At 38.3% G+C, this 23,884-nt stretch overlaps 3 protein-coding genes across 4 annotated transcripts in view; 2 read left to right on the forward strand and 1 right to left on the reverse strand.

The window, feature by feature from the left end:
• Sobp (Sine oculis-binding protein) overlaps window positions 1-18,989 on the forward strand; it is a 31,331-nt gene extending 12,342 nt beyond the window's left edge. For both annotated transcript variants that reach the window (XM_014233776.3, XM_070108355.1), the window contains exons 3-4: window positions 13,938-14,493; window positions 16,441-18,989. In XM_014233776.3, coding sequence (XP_014089251.2) covers window positions 13,938-14,493; window positions 16,441-18,680 — 2,796 coding nt within the window. In that variant the 3' untranslated portion in view covers window positions 18,681-18,989. The remainder of the gene's footprint in view (window positions 1-13,937; window positions 14,494-16,440) is intronic.
• Window positions 18,990-19,388: 399 nt separating this feature from the next.
• On the forward strand, window positions 19,389-22,166 carry mre11 (double strand break repair nuclease mre11). Its single transcript, XM_014233766.3, has 7 exons — window positions 19,389-19,621; window positions 19,688-19,811; window positions 19,873-20,815; window positions 20,881-20,994; window positions 21,053-21,213; window positions 21,282-21,801; window positions 21,865-22,166. The coding sequence occupies exons 1-7, from the start codon at window positions 19,531-19,533 to the stop codon at window positions 21,952-21,954; spliced, it is 2,043 nt and encodes a 680-aa protein (XP_014089241.2). The 5' UTR covers window positions 19,389-19,530; the 3' UTR covers window positions 21,955-22,166.
• On the reverse strand, window positions 22,059-23,734 carry LOC106616857 (guanine nucleotide-binding protein subunit beta-like protein 1). The gene is made up of 3 exons (XM_014233767.3): window positions 23,381-23,734; window positions 22,801-23,317; window positions 22,059-22,726 (listed from the first exon to the last, which is right to left on the reverse strand). Exons 1-3 carry the CDS (start codon window positions 23,516-23,518, stop codon window positions 22,398-22,400), a joined length of 984 nt encoding a protein of 327 aa, XP_014089242.2. The 5' UTR covers window positions 23,519-23,734; the 3' UTR covers window positions 22,059-22,397.
• Between the last annotated feature and the right edge of the window lie 150 nt (window positions 23,735-23,884).

Genomic DNA, 23,884 nt, shown 5'->3' on the forward strand with positions numbered 1-23,884 from the left:
TCTCCGATGTCTGCTTGCGTTCTGGCGTCGAGGCCGCTCTTTGCCTCAGCTGTATGAAGCAAGGTGAGGTGGAATCATCTTGTCACTTCCTTCTCCATTGCTCAGCTTTTGCCCGAATGGAATTGAAATAACTCGGTAGACACACCTTTAGTGAACCCAGCGAAGTTGCTAGGTTTAATATTAATTAATAATATTATTAAGCGATCTACCTTTTAGGAGTTTTTGGGTTACACAAAGAACGAATGTCTGTTCAAGTGAGCTTCATCGATTTTGGAACAACCTCACGACCTAAACTAATCGAACTGACCACCCTTTAAAGGTGTGCTTTATCATCAGATGCAGATTTAAAAAGAAATCCGATATAATTAACTAAAGAATTTATACAAATCTTGGGCTTAAGGGTTTAACGAGGACTCATCATGCTAAAAATGCAATCGGACGTTTAACCTCCCTTGTCGAGGAATTCCTGTGTAACCAAAAAATGTTTATACTTTTTCTCCTCCGGTGCGGCATAGCTCACGCAGCTGACCCAGTGAATGAAATAATAAAATACCAACTTAGCTTCGCTGCCGAGCTTTCGGCTCTAATTCGCGCTTATGCTATACATCAATAATAACGGATTACGTTGACATTATTATGAAAATACTCACAAACTAAAATACATTGCAACATCTTCCAGCGCCCTCAATCGCATGCCTTATTAATTGCTCGCATTGGTTATGCTTTCTTACAACTGATTGGTATACCAAGCATCATATCCGTTTCTCTACCAACGTAACACAGCAAAATTATGACGATAACACGGCCTATACCCAAGTACTTCGTTATAAAGCGAAACGAGTATAAATATTACACATGCCGCTTATCCTTGTTGCATCAATGCCTGCATAACATTTGTTTTTCCAATATTCTGCCATGTTTGTTGTTTTTGTACATTAGTATTAGATTTGCTAGTGAGCAGCGGGCCGCCAGCTTCTGCTATCGAATTGCACAGCGTATTTTTATACGGCGCCATCGTTAGCGCACCGGATAATAACAAGGAAAAGATGGAACAGCTTGAGCATAATGGCAAGATGAGCGGGTGGTGGGAGCATAAACATATAACGCATTACGCATTATTAAAGGATATGCTAACAAAGCTTTTGTGCACACATAATCGTTTGTTTTTGTTAGATGATCGAAGCGGCAGTCTATAAACAACATTACCTAAGTTCCTTACACACACACACACACATACATAAGCATTGTATAGCAAGGTGTGAGGTGTTAATTATAAACGAAACAAAATATAATACTCTGTGCCTGAAGCTGATATTTTATTGCAACTGTACGCGTTGACGTGGTTTAGTCAAAACAATCAAGAAAGGAAGACGCCAGAGCACACGCAGTCATAACAAAATATGGATAACGGCTTACCGCATTACAACATGTAATTTTAGGTAGCTGTGGTATTATCAGATCAATGGTCAAAGTTGGAAATCAATACGAGGCACATTTTTGAGCGCCAATAAATACTTATTCAACATTATTTATAAGAACTGGCTATGGTTTTACGGCGGAGACGTCGCCAAGAGTGATAATTATTCTGTTTTTTTTTTTTTTGGAAATAAATCTGTGCACAACATTATAAGTTGTAATCATTTGCGCTCATATAAGTTGTGAGTGTTATAAACAATACAAAATTGGTAGAATAAATCACGACAGTTTTGTTTGGGAATTTCTTTGCATTGCGTTTGACAGAAATATACATTAGTTCGTAACGTCATAAATGTAAGTAGATAAAGGTTTTGTTTACTATGACTATGATGGTTTGACAGCTCGTTACGTTTATGAAAAGAAATGTTGCGTAGGCATCGCTATCTAATCTCAATCCAAACTGAAAACCTGAAAACACCAGGATGAAGTATTTCGAACCTGAATCTTCTCCATTCTAGACTCTTGTTGTGGTTGGGAAACTATAACTCAAAAGCACGTCGTTATCGCTGATTGTAATTTTGAGTTTGAGTGAGTTGAGGGTAGCATATACTTGTACGAGTATTGAACAAAATTGAAATGGATAGCATACTGAATATATGTATATACCTCACAGATCTAAGTTATTTCTTGCCTTTTAAGTTGTTATAATAAGTTTCTAGAAAACTAAAGTTTCATGGTCGCAAATAATGCATTAATGAAATAACTGAATTAACATTTGAAATAAATTTTGTAATCCCAAATAATATAATATTAAAAATTATAAAAAAAAAAGTTTCAATTCCGTATAACAGATTAAAAAACAAAAAAATCCTACCAGATTAAACATTAAAAAAAAAAAGTTTAGTAAAAAAAAAGAAGTTGATAACATACAATTTTTTTTGAAAAACATTTTTTTTATTTCAAAACCCGATTAAAAATTTAATTTTTAATTCCAACTACCGGATTGAAAAATAAAAAAGAAGAATTTTAATCGAAAGCATATATTCGAGAATCAAAAAAAGAGTTTCTTTTCGAATAAACATTTTTTCGCGTTTTTTTAATTTAATCAAAAAATTATATTTTAAATTTTAAATTTTTAATCCCAAAGATTTTGAATGCAAAAATAAAAATTTAATTTTTAATCCGAAAAGGGGTTACATGGGTTTCACGACTTCAAGAAAAAAGTTTTTTTTATACTGTTTTATAATATCTCTAGAGTATTTTGCTAAGTTTTCAAGTAGATCTTAGTAATAGTTTTAAAAATACAGCTTTGAAAAGTTGCGCGCTTGAGGTCAGGTATATAGTCACTCAAAACTTTAAACGCGTTTTTCTCGAAACTGTGTTTTCGAAGTCGGTTGTGAAGATTTCTCGGGAACTACTCAACCGATCTTAATGAAATTTTACACAGGACTTCGAGATATAATTTTTAAAGTATTGAATGAAGAATTTTCTTTTTTGCGAAAAATACATTTTTCGCTTTTTTTTATTTTGTCTTCACCCAATACCTAATTTTCGGTCAAAATTAAGGCACGTATTTTTTCCTCTTTTTTCTCGATGATTCTTTAAGAAGTTCTGCTATCAACGCGAAAGTGCCTTTTTTCCGAAAGACTGCCGAAAATGTTGTTGTAATGGCTGAGTTGTGAATATTTTCTTTCGAAAATTTCACAAAATCTTTGCAATATATGTATTTTTAGAATAATAAAAAGTTTGAAAAAAAAATTTAATTTTTTATATGAAAAAAAAAGTTTAATTTTTTATATGAAAAAAAAACTTTAAAAAATGTCGGTTTTTGCTCGAGGAAACCCCTGTAACTATTAAAACCATTAAAAAATTTGCAACCCTGATTGTCGTGTTCTAAGCTGAAAAAATGTCAGTTTTTGCTCAAGGAAACCCATGTAACCCTTAAAAAAATTCGCAACCCTGAATGTCCTGTTCTAAGCTGAAATTGGTTTGTAGATCTGTGCGCTCAACGAACCAAAACTATACTTTACAGAAGTACAAGGATCTCTATATGAATTTTATCTAATTTGAGTATTCGGAGTAAATTAACAACCACGTCTCCATTACCAATAAATTTCGTTTTTAACACACACATTAAAAGTGTTATTAAATTATGATGACGATGAGCATGCACATTTTTAATATCGAACAACATGTTTAAGGCGCTAGAGCGGCTGGGCATAAAGCAGAGAAGTGCAGCTGTGTAAAATTCGTATTATTCACTTTTAATTAAAATGCATGGCAATTTATAGCAAAAACCATAGATTTGGCAACGGATATTAGCGCTTTGCAACACTGCAATGCACTTCGAAATATACGCGTGGGCATTAAATGAACCAAACGGACTTGTTTTTGAAGTTCTCAATTACGAATTTCCTTATTTTCAACATAAATGCATTGGAAAAAGCAACAAAACAACAAAACAACAAGAAGTTGATAGCATTGTGCCTTGCTCGCTGGTGGGGAGTGCAAAAAAGCAAAGCGCAAGTCATACGAACTGTCATCATTTAAAATTTAACGGCTGCAATTTGAGCAGTGGCATTTTCAATACACAACGTGTGTTTGTGTGTGTGTGTCTTGTTGCATGTGTGGTGAATATATTTGATATTGTGTATAGATAATATTTTTCTTTGCATGCATGTATGTGCGTACATGTAAATATGTATGCGCTGGCTTTGCACACAGTTCAATGTGACTTGACGGTACTTTGGTGTGCGGATGTGTGTGCATCCCAGTTTGTAATTACGTGAAATTTATTTACTCGCTCATTTGCTGCTTTTGCCATTGATGCTGGTGTTGTTGTTGCTGTTGCCTTTATAGCTATTATTGCAGCGCTTTTTGCCTATTCGTTTATAAAATCTCAGTTTACAAAAGCGTATCATATTTATTTTATAATGAATTGAGCACAAGCACACACACACGCGCATACACAGGTTTGCAAATGAGTAAGGCCAATGCATTTGCATGTATGTATGAGTTGCTGCAACAAATGTTGCAATAGAAAAATAGCAAAAAACAAAAATAACAGCAACTTCATGCAACATCTCAGCTGCGCTGCCACAACAGCAGACGCCTTGGCTGGACTCAGTATGGGTTCGGTGTGTCGAAAAATTAACATCTTCCTGTAGCTGTAGCCTGTAGACAGTGACTGCAGTCGTATGCGGCACGGTCACATGCCACAGTCAGGGGGGGTGGGGGTAAGGTGAACGTCGAAAGGAAGGTAAGGTATTCGTAGAAATTCGATAGTGTTTTGGGTGCGTACATGTGACCCAAGGAATTGTGTTGCAAGCTCAAAGTTACGCACACATACAAGTGTGTGTGTGTGTGTGTGTGTAAGTAGCCAAATGCACATATCTGCCACATGCCGCATACGCTACACATACATACGAGTATGTATGCCCCAACGACAAACAATACTTTGCTACTTTTGCTGCTTCTTCCACCTTTATCTTCATAATAACGACGCTGAGCTTGCTGTACTTGTACTTCAGCTTTTGGCAATTCGATTACAAAGCAGCAGTAACAAAAACAACAACAAAATAAACAATGAATAATATTCAATATACATATGTATTTAACCACACTCACACACATGCACATGTATGCATGACCTCCGCCACATGCAACACGGTTTGCACCATATCACATGCAACAGCCCAGGGGTGTAATAATAACGAATACGACAACAATAACAGCAACAATGTGAGCGCACACGGTAAATAAGCAAAAGCAACAGCAAAACTGTCATTACTGTGATATTTGATAGGCGCTCTCTGGTTTTGACTGCAACACGGCAAGACTGGCAGGCTCGCAGGCTGGCAGGCTGACAATGGACCCGAGAGGGCATGCGACCGGTGTGAAAGGGATAAGGTGACAAGAGCGCAGTAGCGAGTATAAATCATTTGCATGCATCAGAGTATGTGCACACATACATACAGGCACATTGCTGGATATCAGCGTCGGCAATCGGCATGGAATTATATGTGTCGGGCAAAACGCATGAAAAGGATATTAGGTTGCATGTTGCAAAGCGATAATATAAAACATATTTTTCATTAGCTAATGGTATTAAAGATTTGGATTCTCAAAGTAACTAGTTTCTTGGTGTAAAGGCTCAGTTAGATCAAGTATATTCTTAACATTAAGTACTTACATGCAATATAAATGTATAATTGCCACGTAATTTCATATTCGTACAAATATATATATGTAAATGGTATTTAAAAAAAGAAAAATGATAACTTCGGTTGCACCGAAGCTGTAATACCCTTCACAAATCAAAAGTTTTCGTAAAAGAACTTGGTTTTGATCGTTCAGTTTGTATGGCAGCCATATGCTATATCGGTCCGATCTGAAAAATTCGTTCGTAGATTATAGCGTTGTCCACAGCTATAATTTATGCCAACTTATGTAAAGATATCTTGTCAAATTAAAAAGTTTTCCATACATAAACTGGATTTGGAGCGCTCAGTTTGTATGGCAGCCATATGTTATAATGATCCGATCTTAACAATTTCTTCGGAGATTACATTGTTGCCTCAAATAATAACCCATGCCAAATTTCGTGCAGATACCTCTTCAAATGAAAGAGTTTCCTATACAAGCACTTGATTTCGATTGTTCAGTTTGTATGGCAGCTATATGCTATATCGGTCCGATCTGAAAAATTCGTTCGTAGATTATAGCGTTGTCCACAGCTATAATTTATGCCAACTTATGTAAAGATATCTTGTCAAGTTAAAAAGTTTTCCATACAAAAACTGGATTTGGATCGCTCAGTTTATATGGCAGCTATATGCTATAGTAACCCGATCTTAACAATTTCTTCGGAGATTACATTGTTGCCTCAAATAATAACCCATGCCAAATTTCGTGCAGATACCTCTTCAAATGAAAGAGTTTCCTATACAAGCACTTGATTTCGATTGTTCAGTTTGTATGGCAGCTATATGCTATAATGGTGCGGTATCGGTGCTTCCGACGAATAACCAGTTTTTTGCAGAAAAAAGAATGCGTGCAAATTTTCAGATAGATTTTCAGATTTCATATAGATAGTACGCGTATATACAGACAGACGGACATATTTAGATCGTCCGATTATTTATATACATATATATTCTGTGTGTTTCAAACTTCGTGTCAAAGTTAATATACCCTGTACAGGGTATAAATATACTGATTTAACCACATCCAATGGGTATGCCATAATTGCTCATTTCGAACAGCGTTTTTAATCCAAAATAATTATTTGGTAATAAATACCGAAATTTTTCAATATCTACTCAATTTCAAATTTGTACACAATCGAAAATATATAACTATTATAACCTCTCCCCTAACATTTTTCGCAAATTCAATTGGATTTTGCAACGCCCCACGACTTCCCCCCACATACATACATATGTGCACAGTGCGGCAGTTGTCCAATTCAACATTTGGCTCAACCGCCTCTTCCTGTGTCCTATTCATTATACTATTTTATGCGAATCAATTTTCATTGTTGTTGTTTTTGTTGCCGTTGCTTTATTTTATTTACTTTTTAATATATTGCCAGCGCTACCTTCCCTACTCGGCATTATTGCTGAGTGTTATGGTTTTTGTTGCTGTTGTTGTTGCAAGCATCTACAATTACATGTGCGTCTCCGATTACACATCGTTTCGTTGTGTTTGGCATAAAATTAATTTTCCACCATTACAGCGTGCATTGCTGTAGCTTAACAACTATGTTGTTGTTGTTGTTATTGTCTGCTGTGCTGCGCATAGGCAAAGGTATATATTTGATATTTCTTGCTGCTCTTGCTCTCTTCCCTGTTGTTGTTGTTGTTATTTTGGATATTTTCGCGCCAGGCCACGTGTTTCCCGCACCGCGCTATTTCGACGTATTCGATTACCATTCGCTTCGTTGTTGTAGTTTTTATTGTTGTTTGTGAAAAAGCGCGAAATTCAAATGTTCATAATAACAATAATTTCTCAAATATTTAATTACATTAGATGCTTAACGCCTCATTTTACACCATTCGCCGTTAGTCGCATTTACAGCGGCCGCGCTGCCCACACGCTGACACTGCACTCGACGCAGCGGCTTAGCCCCCCCGGCAGTTTCCTTGTTTCGTTTTTATTTTTGCCTTATACTCTCGGAACATTTTCCATTAGAGTATAATAGTTTTGTTCACCTAACGGTTGTTTGTAGCACATAAAACTAAACGAGATAGCTATAGAGTTACATATAGGATGACGAAACGTGTTAAATTCCGGGTGACTGTTTGTCTGTCCGACTTTTCGTGCAAGCGATAATCCATGCGAAAATTGAACAAAGGGCATGGCACCGCTCACCTTTAGATTAATTAATACATTACAAGATTAAATGAAAATTTACCGCATTCGTCAATGACCCTTAGCGAAGTCTACATCCCCATAGATCCTTCGGAATGGTTGTTGTCCGCGCTAAAAGTAAACAAAACGCTCTATTGTCTAAAGCAAAGGTCTTTGACCTTTGGAAAGGTTATTGACTTCAGCAAACGTAAACAAAAGTGTCAATGATCTTTGGCGAGGTCGTTGACCTTGAAAAATGTAAGCAAAAGGGTAATGGACTTCATCAACGGTCATTCAGCTCCGTAATGGTTGTTGTCTTTGCTAAAGCTAAATACAGTAGTCATTGACCTGGTCTAAGGTTATTGGCCTTTGAAAGGGATATGGACCTCACCAAATGTAATTAAAAGCCTCACCGACCTTTGGCGTGATCGTTGAGCTAGAAAAATGTAAACAAAAGGATCCATGACCTGAGCTGTGAAATCGGGTCAATAATTCTATGCCCAATAAAAGATTTTATATTTTATGCTCTTGGATATCCTATAGTTTAGTGGCGAAATGATTTTGTAATTCTAATCTGCAAAGGTTAAAAATGTTCGGTTACACCCGAATTTAGTTCATTCTTGCTAGTTTTTATTTTTCTGCAGAAAGTATCAAATATTCAGCGCTGCATGCCAAAGTTTTTAATTATTCTGTTTTTTTTTTGAATGCCGTGTTTTGCATATTTTTCCGCACAGCTGCTCGGTTTACGTAAAAATAGTTCCGCAGAATGTGTTGCAATCACAAACCGTATAAAGATTTTAAGTACCGCATAGTTTTACGGTTGGCGCTTAGACTTCCATTTGAGGCTTGCAGAAATAGTTTAAAATAAAATACCTGAAAAACAGATAATATGACTTCGTTGGCGAATAAGAACAAAAATAGCAACAACATATTTCCCTCCTAGGATACCAAATAGATCTATATCTATAATATATCTCAAGCCGAAATTCAAAAATAAAATTGAGCTTTACAATTTGCCACAAGAATTCAATGGATTATGTTTGTCGTATTTGATTTCATGAAGTTATAGTCTTAATTGCTAATTGTTTAGCTAACAAGCTTGTTACTATTGTTAGTATGATTTCAACTGATATGTGAGCAACACACTTACACACACACGCACACAACAGCGATATTACTGCATATTGATTTAATTATTAACTTAAATTCCCATGAAAACTCAGTTAATATGTTTGCAAACTTTGCAACTTTGCACATGTAAACATTGCAACTGCACACACTCAAACACGCGCGCACGCAAACACACGCAAACTTGGCGTTGCCCTTGCCACTGCCCAGCGCCGCGAGCGCACAGCAACCAGCGTTTATAAAGACAACCTAGCGTTGTTGTTGCAACGTTGGTGACTACGACAATGATGCTGTTGACGATATGAGATCTCTCAGCTGCTCAAATTACAAACCGGCAGATTTCTTACCTTATTTACTTCTTTTTCCCATTTATTAATTTTAATTTATGTGGGGTTTTTAATTTCTGATTTGTGCGCGTCGCGTTGCGAGCATGAAGGCGATTCGATAGCGCGACGCAGCGCAGTCGATGAGCCGAGGCTACCACCCCAAACGCCACGCGAACGGGCAACTTGACTGGCGCGCTAACTGACGCGCTTTGCTGACTGCTTAGCCATTTGGCTGAGTCTGGCGGCGGTTGACTGCGTTCGACGGCCTGTGAGTGTGCGCGTCGATGTGAAACTGAAACCAGTCGATCGCGTAGGTAACGGTGGAGAGCGGAAGAGCGTAAACTATGTCGGCATATATACTTAGGTATGTATGTAGGCCAGTGGCAAAGAAGCTGCGACTAAATTGCGAATGGAGACTTAAAAACAAAATTAATTTCGAGTGGGGGTTAGGTAAATGATGCGGCAATGCGGCAAGAGTAAATGTGATATGCCTGTAAGCGACGCTATGTTGTTTTGCAGCAATTATTTTTGCCATTCCTGCTCGAGCTCAAGTGGCCAGCCATTCAATATTCTTTTCCAATGTGGCCAATATTAAATGCTGCGTTTTTAGAAATATGTATAAACCTTTCTTGTGGTTGGTTCTGTTAGTTGTTTTTTGGTGCGGCTAAGCATTTATTTTATTTAATAGCTATTATTCGAACTTTCATGTGACATTCTTCGCTAGATTTACGACTTTGGAAATGTAAGACGCCTTCGTTGATTATCTCAGCTTCGATTTTTACTCATTCGCTTTGGTCTTTTAGAGTATTAATTTTCTTCATTTTAATTGCGCATTACGACTCTGCGTTGCAATGACTACTTTTGTCGAGTAGTGGTCTACTAATGGCCCTGGCATTTATAGCTTTGCAAGAGGTTTTTTGCAATTTTTCGATTTTGATATTGATTACAAGTAATCATTAATTGATAAGCGTGTAATCGGTAATAAAATTGGAACTATATTTTTAGTTAGTCCCAGACGCGGTGTACTAGTGTTTTTTGGTGCGCTTAACGCTCCGAGAACTTTGGGCTTGAGGTCAGTTTTTGACGGAAATGTATTGATTTCCTTTCAGCAAGTAATTGCAAAACTACCAGAGTACCCATCTAATCCTTGTTTCAATACTGCCTCAACTGTGATAGCGCTTTCGGTAGCTTGATCACCCAATAAAGCTCGCGTCAATTGATAGACGCACAAAGAAGTAAGAAACTATTCGAATTAATTTGGTTTAAAAGAAAGTCTTTTAAAAAAAAGAAAAGTCTTTAAAAGCATGAGTTATTTTCACAATTTCGGTTCGCCCGAGAGAAAATACGTTACCTAAAAGACTTTGAGATCTCAAACCTCAAATCTCAAAAGTAGAAACACACTTTTTAAAATAAGAAAAAGAACGCTAAACTTATGTACGTAAAGCCAGTCACAGGCTGAATTAAGCAACATCATATCTGGTACTTAGTAAAGATGGACGACAATTGGAAAGATCAGGTTAATTTTACAGGGCTTCTAAGACCACCTAAGAATCAGAGGATGGATAAGACATTGATGCGGTTTTGTTTACGTTTGAGATATTTGGAAAGAAACTGTCAGCCCTTAAGCGGTTACAAGGTTTTCGTCGAGTCAAAAACGCACTATTTTCAATAATATTTTTTCATATAAAAATGAAATATTTTATTCAAACTTTTTATTAATCCAAAGATACATATTTGATAAAAAATTTTTAAAATTTTCAAAGGAAAATATTCCAAACTCGGTCATTACGACGTCATTGCCGACAGTCCCTCGGAAAAAAGGTGCTTCCGCGTTGACAGCAGAACTTCTGACAGAATCATTAAAAGTAAGCAAGACAAAAATATGTGTTTGAATTAAGTCCATAAACTAGGTATTGAACAAAGGAAAAACAAAAAAGTGAAAATTGTATTTTTGGCAGAAATTTAAAAAAAAATTAAAATTTTGCTGAAAATTTCTCGACGTTTTTTTGTTTTAAATAATTGTTACTGAAAATGATAATTGAAAACCTTGTAAAATTTCATTAAGTTCGATTGAGTAGTTCGCGAGCAATCTTGACAATCGACTTTGAAAACACAGTTTCGAGCAAAAACGCGTTTAAAGTTTTGAGGGACTATATAGACCTCGAGCGCGCAACTTTTCAAAGCTGTATCTTCAAAACTATTACAGCGATCAACTTGAGAATTTAGTACAATGTTCCAGAGATGTTATAGAATTAAATATGACAATACATTTTTGTTTTTGTTTTTTGAAGCCGTGAAACGCTTTTAATTTTTTTTCAAATTGAAATGAAAGTTTCCTACACCCTGTATTACTGCAGCTTCTTATCAGAAGATGTCGATCATATATATATTTATAAAATGTATATACGAGTATTAATTAGTGTTGACGTACGCTTTAGAGCATTGTACTACTTCGGTGCTAGAGAATTTGCTGCTGTCATATATATTTACAGTTAATGCACTCACATATAATATTATATATTGTATGTGCATGCCTCAGACACAACGATGCGAGTGCGTTGCTTTAAACTTGAATTCCGTTCCGCTGTAAAATCATGCCGATTTCTTTCTTTTGCGAATTTTGACCGCGTACAGGCAAAGGGAGCCGAAAGTGTTATTTGATATGTTAAAAGCAACAAATGAGACGCGCAAACAAAATCAACAAAAACAAATTGCAATAGATTTAAGCACTGCAGAGCTGTTGTTGTTGTCCATATGATACAATAACGATGACAAAAGCGATTTCACAACCTCTTGAAGATGTGAAACGGCTGGCCGACAAGAAAAACGAAATAAGAAATAAATCTTGGCCGCCGTAAGGCCATTTTCACGCTGGCTAGTAGCAGCTGCCACATGTCAACTCGCAGGCGATCGAATTAGTAATTGAAATTGGAATATTTCACACTTACTTGCACAGTTTATCTGCAAAAACACACATGCGCACACACGCGCAATCGAGCTGGCGTGCACCGGTGTGCGCTTCGTGCGCCGTGTGCACTTTTTTCTTGCCACCAAACACCGTCCGGCGTGGAAGTGCGATATCAAATTTGATACTCGACTGCACTGAAGCGCATGATTGAAGGCATCGGCTGACACGCCAACAGCGCGCTGCTGTTTTGATGCGCCATGCAGCAGCAACACGTTCGCACACGCGGGCAACTGGTGCAAAGTACCGCCAAACCAAGCGAAAGACAACAAATAAACGCAATTAAAATAAGACTTGGACATTGCTGGCAAGCTGTTCAATAAACACTTATATATATATATATATATGTGTGTGTGTGTGGTGCCTGGTACCGTCAACACTGTTGCTAGTGTTTTTGCACACAACATTTGTATCATTCGATTTGCGGTGCCACCAGTTGCCAGCAATATTGCAATTGCACCAAAGCAGATGCAAATTGCGCACATCAAGGAAATCAATATTGGCCAGCCCAGCCAGCGATAAGAATGTGAAAATTAAGAAGAAACTGTAAAGGGTGGATCAAGTCGCAAGTGCTAACTGTTGTTACGAGGAGCGCAGGCGGCGCAAGTGTACCGTAATTCTTTGTTATCGACAGATGGAAATGCTGATGGTGTCACTTGGCAATGAAATGTTGCAAATGTCATTTAATATGTATGTAATACAAACATACAAACATACATACATATACATATAAATATCGCATGTATTCATACGAAATTGTAGCATTAATTATATGCACCACACACTCATTTACATAAATTTCTGCTTGCATTCCCTCAATTTGTTGCTTCCACTTTGCGGGTGTCGTGTTCGGCATGATTTTGTGGGTCTTTGCGGTCACAGCTGTGTCCATAGCTTGGTTTAAAATCGAATTTCGTAATGCGAACTTTTTCCTTAATTTGCAAATGTATTATACATGCTTTTATGTATAACATGTACATATATACTTTTAAATGCGAAACACAACTGCAGATCTTATGATAAAGCCGGATTAAATAAGGCAAATCAAACCAAGAAGCATGTTCATTTCGGCTGCAACGAAGTTATAATACCCTTCACAGTTGGATTTATTATAGAAACTTACTAACTAAATCGGTAAATGTACGGCCAAAGGTGTGCAAGTATTTTTTTGCTTTTTAACTTTTAATAATCCAGTCAGAAGTTCTGCTCTGAATCAGCAGTTTTTCAGCGAGCAAAAGGCATGTTAAAAGTTTAAGCTTCATATCTCAAAAGCTAAGGGACTACATAGTTCGTGTATATACAGACAGACAGACAGACGACTATGGCTAAATCAACTCAGCTCGACACGCTGAACATTTACCATATAGGTATATCCTCGTATACCAGTGCATTATCGGGTTTTTGGGTTCTTTGCAGTGAACATTCTTTTGAGTTCTGCGAACCGGAATGTGTTCCTGGAGAGCAGGGCCGGCGAATACGGAGCTTTCGTGTATAAAAAACTTGCTTTGATAACTTTAGAGTTCCAGATATTGCAATCAACGTCATTTTGCGGTCACTCGAAAACATTTCGTGCAAATTTGTTATGCTCTGCGCCTAAAATTATGCTAATTAAACATTTTCTTGTATAATAATTTTTCCACACTTAAGTATGTATGTATGTAAATATATATCTATTGCTATGATTTATCGTAAACTCCTTTCAGAAAGTCTAGAGATGAAATACTATAACATGATTTGTTATTTGTTTGCAGGAATTCGCCGAGAACACAATGAACGAGTTGCTCGGCTGGTACGGGTTCGATGGTGTGGATCGCCTGGACTTGTCAACGAAAACCAGCCGCCTGCTGCAATCCGCGGCAGTTGCACAAGCGAACAATGCGGCGCTGACTGCTGCTAATAGCAACTGCGCCAACAACAACAACTCCAGCGCCAGTAACAGCGGCATGAGCCAACAACAGCGACATTGCATGGAGAAGCGGCGTAGTCGCAGTCGAGCTGCTACCTTGCTGCAATTGCAACAGCAACAGAACGAACATATGCGCAACATTAACAACAACACCAACAATAGCAATAGCAATGCGAACAACAAAAATAGCAGCAGTAGAAAAATTACGCTTAGTTGTGGCGGCGGAAATTATCACACCGGCAACAGAGCTAACGCCAGCGGTTTATCTGGTGTCAGTGGCGGTGGTGCTGGTGGCGGCTGTGAAAGCACAACATCCGACCACGATACGCGCAGTTCACGTGAGGAGGATTCAAAGAGTCCGATTTCAGCGGGCAAAAATACAACTCTGGAGGAGAAAATCGGTGAGTAGCGACAGGGGTGCACAAGATGTGGGCGGTAATGTATCGCTGACTCTATGGTATAGCGTAGGCTTTCGTGTAAAGCAGCGGATAGGCGTGATTATGTGTTTTTGAAAGCATTGATTGTTTTCGAACTTCTAATTTCTCGCGGATGAATGTTCGTTGCGTGCCGATAACGCTGGCGAAAAAATCTCTCACTCTACCGCTCTGCCTTAATGAATACTACGTTTAGCAGAAATTAAAGCAAAGCTTCAATGCTAACGCAGTTGGCAGTATTACTCTTCGGGCATGTTGGCAACGCCATTTTATATATTTGAAGAAGATTATTTTAGAAGGCCTGAACACATGTGTGTATCTCAGCAATAGTAGATTCTCAGTTAAAGTCAGCAGGTCTTCTCTTTTAACCCAATTTATATAATATATGGTCTGCGCTATCAAAGCCGTTAAATATCAGAAGATGCTAGAAGAACTTAACAGTACCAAACTCAAACCATTCTGCTCCTGATTTCTTAGCTCTATATATATATACAAGTATACAAGTATATTGTATATACTATATGCCTCCTCCATTAAAATTAAGGCTTCATACATACACATTCTAGATAGATATGCTTGCATGTGAAAAGCTCCAACTCAGACAGCTTTTAGGCATTATCATACAGAAAAATAACCATATATACGTATAAGGGTGGAGCGAAAAAAAACATTAGCCAGAGGATAAAATTTGTAGATTATAAAAAAAGCAAATTTTTGGAAAAAAAGAATTTTTTTAACATCTCACTTTTAAAGTAAAGTTCGAGTTAAAATTTTTATTTCGAAAAAAAAGTTTGATAAGTGTTCTAGAAGCTGTGGAGAGTCCTCTTTCTGGCCAATTAAAAGTTATCAACATTTGTGGTCATTATTGGAGTTTTAAAATTTTTTTTTTTTTGTAAAACTCGAAATTTACTTCAATAGTGGCCCACCCACTCACATGTATATGTTAAAAAAAAATGTTTTCCCAAAAATTTTCTTTTTTTATAATCTACAAATTTTACTCTCAGGCTAAGCAAAAAAAAAATTGTTTCACTCCACCCTAATACATATCTAGCAATCCGTTATTCAATTACATAAATCAGCTTCTGTACATGAAAATTGGTTTACGTATACATACATACATATAAACATGTGCTGAGTGGCAAATATACAAATGGGAATCGAAAAAGAAGCTTTGCACACATCAGAACAAGAAAACTATCAGGTTTAGGAATATTAAACACAGCATGACTGATTTGTACTGCCACAAAAACTACACACACATATACATATACCTACAAATACATATGTATGTATGTTTCTTTGGATTGAGGCAAGTAGTTATAAATTTCAGTGCTGCTATAGCGAATGGCAGCGGCAGCGGCAGCGCCTGTCTGGTATGCTTATCTTAACCTAAAGTAGCTAAACAACAACAAATTTGCACTAAATATGTATATAAACAACAACACTTCCTTACTTACACACGCCTTTCGGCCACTTTGCTGCCGCATACATACATGCAAGTGGGTGTCGCTCTCTCCTTCGTCGACGCTGGAAACCGTGCGTCGAGTTCATAGTTTTCATTTTGAGTGGTGTAAAATTTCAAATTTTGCATTTTTAATGATTTCATCCGATTTTTGCTTTTCACAAATTCATTATTCTGTCTCGAAAGCAAAATAAGAATGCAACAACAAACGAAGTAGGTAGTCAAGTTACAAATAGTTTTATGCTCGTCTCATATTCGCTGCCAAATACGCTCGCACTTCTGCTTCGTAGCATAAATGATAATTAATATCCTTTGCTGCTCGCTACACTTGCAATATTTTCAAGTAATTAAAAGTAAAGCTTTCATACTTTGTACGCTTTCACCTCAATCTGATTATATGAGCGCATATCAATGGTTTGCATTTTCTCATTACACCTTTTTTGGTTTTTCAGACCTGCTGAACTGCTGTTGGTGTCGTCGTCCGGTACCCGAAAACGCACCCGAGTTTCTCACCACCACCGATGGGCCGCGTTACTGCTCGGAATCCTGCTTTACACAATCAAGACGCGCCTCCTTTAAGAAAGCCAAAACTTGTGATTGGTGCAAGCACGTGCGACATGCCATCAGTTATGTGGACTTTCAAGATGGTGCTTCGCAGCTGCAATTTTGCTCCGATAAATGTCTGAATCAGTATAAAATGCAGATTTTCTGCAAAGAGACACAAGCGCATCTGGACATGAATCCTCATCTGCGTGAACAAGGTCTGGAAGCGGTGGCGTCCGGCAATGGTGCTGGTCTCATTACGCCAGACTTGTGGCTGCGCAATTGTCGTAGTCGTTCGGCATCGCCAGCATCGACAATATCCGTTTCTCCAGGCCCACAAGGTGCCGCCGTGATTACAGCGCAAAATGTTGGCATGGCCACTGGCTCTTCATCTTCTCCAGCTTCTTCGGCAGCGTCAAATGTGGGGCACTCTACAGTGCCTCCACATAAGCCCATGATCTCGGTGGCGCCTGTCTCGAAACTCATGTCGAAGAGTGTCGGCATGTTGAGCTCTGCAACGGTGCCTACATCGAATCGCGTCTCACCGAAACACAATCGCAAAAAGCGACCATTGCGCTCCAGTTTAAGTGGCAGCGCTAACGCACATGCCGAATTATCTTCCGCCTGCATGAAGGGAAATCATATGACACGTGAGGGCAGTAGTTTGAGTGGCTCAGCCGCTACTAATACATCCAACTTGATAGGCAAGTGTAAATCAATGTTGAGCGGCAGCGGTAACAACAGCTTGCGCACAAGTCCAGGCGTGCATATGCCAGTGCCTGGTGCAAGTGGAAGTTGCGGAAAGACAGGTGCATCTGTGTTAAACCAATTCGCTGGTTCAAGCGTACAGGATCTTCATATGAGTGTACCACCATTGTCACCAATGTTGGAACAACAAAGTCCGTCCCATGTGCTGCCATCACATCCGTTGAGTAGCGCACGTTGCGGTACAAATATACCACCGGCGTTCTTCGCCACGACTACAAGCGGTCAACCCCCTAACAATGCTGGACCACATCAGCAAATACCACACGGTGCATTCCCGCCACATCATCCACCCTTTCTACCAAATCCTGGAGCGCCCACAGTACCTGGTTTACTGCCGCGATTCTTCGGCGCTGGCGGTTTTCCTGCATTTCCGTTGCCCCCGCATGTGGTGCAAACGCCGCCTGACGTGATGGGCGGTTTGGGGCTTGGCGCCTTGCTAGGTGCGCCTCCACCAGTTACAGTTATGGTGCCATATCCCATAGTTATACCGCTACCCATACCCATACCGGTGCCACTGCCAGTGATGGACTTTTACAAAGCTTACTTGTCCCCCGAAGAGCGCAGCAAACTAAAGGAAAAAGAAGCAAGTGAAGCCAAGAAAGATACGTTGAGGTCAAATACTGCGGATGATGAGGCAGACGCTGAAACTGGATTGGAAAATAGTGATTGCGAACAAAAAATTGAAGTTGGCGAAGAAACCGTCAACGAAGAGCCGTTAGATTTCACTAAAACAAAGAACTGTACGCAAGCGCAGCATATTGAGACCCAAAATGAAGAAATCGGTACGGTTTCTGTGCATTCGGTTGAAGACACCGCATGCAGTCTTAAACGCGCCTTGTCCGACGAGCAATTGACAACGACAACGATATTGTCACCGGCAACACCAGTCACCCCAACGACCAACACAACTACCATCACCGCCGTTACACCATCGCCGGACCGTTCTCCATGCTCACCAGCCACGTCTTGCAAAGCCACGCATTGCATTGTACGTTCAGATGAATCGGGAGCAATCAGACACGAACTAAACACAGATCCAAATCAAGCTGGTGGTGCTATCGGCGATTGTGACGATGCTAAACAAAAATTACCGAAATTTAAGATAACGCGACTACAAACGAAGCGCACGCTCCTACAAACCAAAGAATCACCCAGCACGCCCACCACTTCGGCGGCTGAATGCAGCCGACCATTGCGAAAGCGTAAACGCATAATCGATTGCGATTTTCAAAAGTTAGCTCTTAAAGAGTTGACGTCAGCAGATGGCGATGGCGAAGAAAACGCGGACTTGCATAGTGAGGAAGCTGATCCCAAAACGACAGGAACCAGTTTATCAACAATAGCGTGCAATAATAATACTAAAGCCCAAAGCAAAAAGTAGAGTTATGTAATAAATATAGAAATAATTTTAGAATTCAATAAGTTCAACTTTAGTTTGATTAAGAAAATAGCATAAGTAAATATTGTTAATGCTAAGGACATAATATAAGAGCATAAACGTATACTCTAATAAAAATATCACACATTTCATGGGCGGTGTACATATAAATCGCTTGAAATTTGGTTACATAGCTTCAAGCCAATATTTTGTTCTACTGTGAATTTAGTATAGTGAACCAAATAAGGTTTTTGGCACATTTTGGTTTACTTTATTAATTAAAGTTAAATGTAAAATTAAAAATGTCTTAAATTAATAAAAAAAAAAAAAGTTCAATTTTTACATGACCTTGTTGAACGCACAGTAACGGTTGTTTTGTTGTCGTTGTGGGTTTTGTAATATGATTGGAAGTAATAAAGTAACAGTTCTAAGCCGGATATACCACATAATCAAGCATTTTCCTTTTCTTATTCTGAATGCTTGCGGACAACAGTTCACAATAGCCGTGAGTAAATACAATTTTTAATTGGAGAGTTAATTTGCTGAGGTTATAATTGTATATATTACAATAAATAATAAAATAAATTAAAATATATACGATAAAACAAATTATTTTGGTATTTCTGTGCAAAGCTCAGACAGCAAGTGCAATATAGACATTATTATTATATTTTTAAATAATCAAATGGTATGGCCACATTAAGTTGTCAATTGGAAATGTCATACCACACTGCGTTGAAGCGCAACAATCGCGAAATTGCGAAATTGCAAAATTTAAGTCTGCAAAGTTCCGCCAAATTTTAAACAATTTACATTGCTAATATAATTGAATAACACAAATTATTTCTATAATATGAGCGAGGAAGTAAATGCTGAAGACGTGCTGCGCATATTGGTGGCAACTGACAATCACTTAGGCTATGCAGAGAAAAATGCGGTGCGCGGTAAGTATTTCGATTTTGAATAGTCGCGTATTTAAAAAAAGCTGGGACTACATTGGCTACCCTTAGGAGACGATAGCTTTGTAACTTTTGAAGAAATACTTCAAATGGCTGTGCAGGAAGATGTTGATTTTATTTTACTCGGAGGCGATTTATTTCATGATGCAGTTCCCAGCCAAAACACACTGAACAAGTAAGTTATAAGCCGTTTAATGAATATTTGCAGATTAATTTAATTTTTTTTTGTTGCATAGCTGCATGAAATTACTACGGCGCTACACATTTGGTGACAAACCGATTGGCATTGAAATGCTTAGTGATCAGGCGGTGAATTTCCACAACGCCATCAATGAGACTGTCAACTATGAGGATCCAAATCTTAATGTAGCTATACCTGTGTTTTCCATACATGGCAACCATGATGATCCCAGCGGTTTTGGACAACTTAGCTCGCTTGATTTACTCTCGACAAGTGGATTAATAAATTATTTTGGACGTTGGACTGATCTCACAAAAGTAACTATTAATCCTTTACTAATGCGCAAAGGTGAAACACAATTAGCATTGTATGGACTGAGTCATATACACGATGCACGTTTGCGACGACTATTTGAGGATTTTAAAGTCAATATTGCGTGTCCAGGTCCCGAGGAAGGTGAATGGTTTCATTTGATGGTTTTGCATCAGAATCATGCTGATCGCGGTCCAAAAAGTAATATTCCAGAAGAAATCCTACCTGAGTTTTTGCATTTAGTTATTTGGGGTCACGAACACGATTGCCATATAAATCCTAATTTTAATGCGACACGAAACTTTTTTGTTAGCCAACCGGGTTCATCTGTTGCCACTTCGCTAGCTGAGGGCGAGGCGCTCAAGAAATATGTGGGTTTGTTGGAAATACATAAAACGCGTTTCCAAATGAATCCGTTACCATTACAAACCATACGCCCATTTATTTTTGATTCGGTCGATTTGTCTCAAATGACGGAAGAACTAAAGCTGGATGAAGGAGATGTACAAAATAAAGTTATAGCTATGGCAAAGGAGCGCGTTGAAAATATGATAATAAAGGCAAAGGAGCAATTCACCGGACATCCAAAACAACCGCAATTACCGCTTATACGTCTGCGTATCATCTTTTCAAATGAGGAGCAAATGTTTAATGCGATACGCTTCGGTCAGTCGTACAATGAAAAGGTAATATGTGCAAGTTAAAAAAAAAATTAAATAAAATAAATTGAAATAACCTCCGACAATCCTAGGTAGCCAATCCAGCAGATATGATACATTTTAAAAAAGTAGTAAGGCGTGCCAAGGGCGAGTATTCGGAATATGACAATGACGCTTTGCGTTGTGCCTTAGATAACATTCAAGTGGTAAGTTGGCTTTAAAAGTAGTGTTAGTATATAGAACTGTATACAGTTTGATCTCTAGGATGTGGACAATGAAATGAAAATCGAGAATTTCATTGAGCGATATTTTCAAGAAATTCCAGCCAAACGCCGGTTAAAAATTCTATCGCCACAAATCTTGGCAGAAATGTGCAATCGTATTGTGGAGAAGGGGGATGTAACCGCAGCTGAGGGTATTATAAAGTACTTATTTGCGCAGCCTTTTACTTCTCATAGATTTTTTACATCATTTAATTGTTTTTGCACTAAAGACACTGCAAAGAAAAAGCGTTGGAGCACCTATTGGAGACCCTACCAGCTGATGACAAAATCGAAGAAACGTTAGAGGCCTTCAATACAAAACTATCTCTCGACGATGTACTAAAAAGTCTGGATAAAACTAGCTCAAAAGTGAAAGCAAATACAAGTAGCTTGTCCTCAACCTCAACACTTAGCAAGAGCAGACAATCAACACAAGTTAGAAATATGTCTACTGCATTAAACACTAATAACAGCGACAGTGATGTTGAACCACTCGCAAAGAAAGCGCCTAAACAACAATCAAAAACAACGAAGAACCTTTACTTGGACGACAGTGACGATAGCGATATGGAAGTTGCGCCTCAGCCTACTAAAGGTACAAAAGCCGCGCGTGAAAGAAAAACTACGAAAGTTGAGACTAACACAAAAACAACTGCTGGCCGGGGGCGTGGTAGAGGACGTGGGCGAGGCGCTGCGGCTGCGCCAACACGCTCTACACGTCAAGCCTTGGATGTATCGATAAACTCAACGGTAAGTCAATCTCCTCTGTTTTTATTATGAAAATGAAAACTGAATACTTTGTGTTAATTGCAGCGTTCTTCTCTATTGGACTCATTGGCGAATGCGCGTGCAAAGCGTGGCACTAAGGGTACACAAGTCATCGATATATCCGACTCGGAGTAATTGGTTTTTTTTCTTATGAAATTTGTGAAATATTTAAGCTTTACACTATTGCTCTGGTGTTTTGTTCTTTTCCTTGAAGTCTCCACCCAAAGAACCACTGCAAATTGTTGCTTTTTACCGCTCAAAAATGATTTTCTTTTCTACTTTAATATTTCAAATAAACTATTAGAACATTATTTAATAAAGTTGCTATATAATTTCTCTCATTTTAAGTAATATTTTATGAATTTTTTTTTTACTTGTTAAATATTTACCAATAACATTAGTGGCTATTTTATGATGTTCTAAGCTTTTTGTGTAATAAGTTTGAAACTTTGAAAAATATGTACAGTAAGTACTAAACGAATGGAAATGTGTGTGCAAATATCGTGGAGCGTTTACACTGTCTGGTGCTCTAATGGCCTTGAAAATATACTAATATTCCTCATAGCATGTTAATTCATTCAGTTGTATAAATCCCATAGAGAAACTTGCCCATCAGTGCCTGCGGACGCCATAATTCGCGCATTCCACATCGACACTTTCCCTTCTGAATATGCAATATCCATAATGCCGCCCCCGCCGGATGTTTTATGTTCAGTTAACACCGCAAGCGGACGCAAGCTCTTCCAAGAGAAGATGCGCACACGGCCATCCCAACCACCGGTCGCAAATACTTTCTGATCATCTCGTATGCGTATACAGTTAATGCCGGCATTTTTTATGGCGATATCGTTGGCTCTTTGCAATTGCATCGATTGTCGTTGATACGTAATGGCGGTGAGTTTTTCATCTGCGATTTTAAATTACAAAATGCGAAAATTATTTTGTCAGTGAATAAACGTAGTTTTCTAAAATTAAACTCACTTGGTCCTCCAACAATGCCCCGATTGGTTTGTGGATCGTAATCGATTGCCATTGGTTCAGCATCCAACTGTAACAAATCTATAATAACGCCTGAACTTAAGTCCCATGTCAGAAAGTGACCGGATTCATAGCCGGCGAGAAGAAATAGCTGTGAAGCACTTTCAAATGGTTTGAAACAAGATACGCTTCCCAATTTCGGCAATTGTGGATCGTCTGGCACAAGCATTTGTGATGGCGCAGCAACATCGTCATTCACGTGCAACACACCAATCGAATTTTCATCGCAAGGATAGAAGAGTAGCGGCTCACCGCTACACTCAGGCGGTGTATACAACGCAGTACGACAGAATGCAGTGAAATTTCCTTCGATGGTGCGTTCACGAACATATCCACTGTTCGACATTGTCCACAAAGTAACTGTGCCACCTTTTTCCTGCGTAATCAGCGTGTCGTCGGTGTGGTGAAGACTAGTTATTGGTTTTTGGCCAACCTCAAAATGCAATGCGGAACGATTTGTCTGTAATTGCACATATTTTAGGTTATTTCTAAATTATTTAGTATGTTTCATTTTTGGGTACACCTGCAAATCCCACAAGAAAACGCTACCCTTAAGTGTGCCGGCCAACAAACGATCGCAGTGATGAAAGCAAATGGAATTCACCGGTCCCATCTCTGGGCAGCGCAGTGTAAAAACTGGATCAGGCGGCAAAACGGCCATGGCGTTACAAACAATTTGCCTTTAAATGAGTATGGAAATAAATTAAATTATGCACTTTTGCAGTTGACACATTTAGCAATTATATTTGTGTTATCACAATTATGTTAAACGCAATTCAATTTGCTTGAAAAATTAGCATTAATATTAAAATATTAAAAACACGCCCAGCTGGCAAACGACAGAAAAACAACAGCAATTTGTCAACGAAACCGCCTGAAAGAATGAGAGATGGCGTAATTAAATAAAAATAGAAAGTGAACACAAAGCATAATCTCAACAAAAACAAATGAGAGCGGTAATTGGCAATTTAATTTTTCACTGGGCTGGCAACACTCTAGTGGAATTGGTGGCTTTTTTTTTGACAAT

This window comes from Bactrocera oleae, chromosome 4 (assembly GCF_042242935.1).
Source record: "Bactrocera oleae isolate idBacOlea1 chromosome 4, idBacOlea1, whole genome shotgun sequence".
NCBI lineage: Eukaryota > Metazoa > Arthropoda > Insecta > Diptera > Tephritidae > Bactrocera > Bactrocera oleae.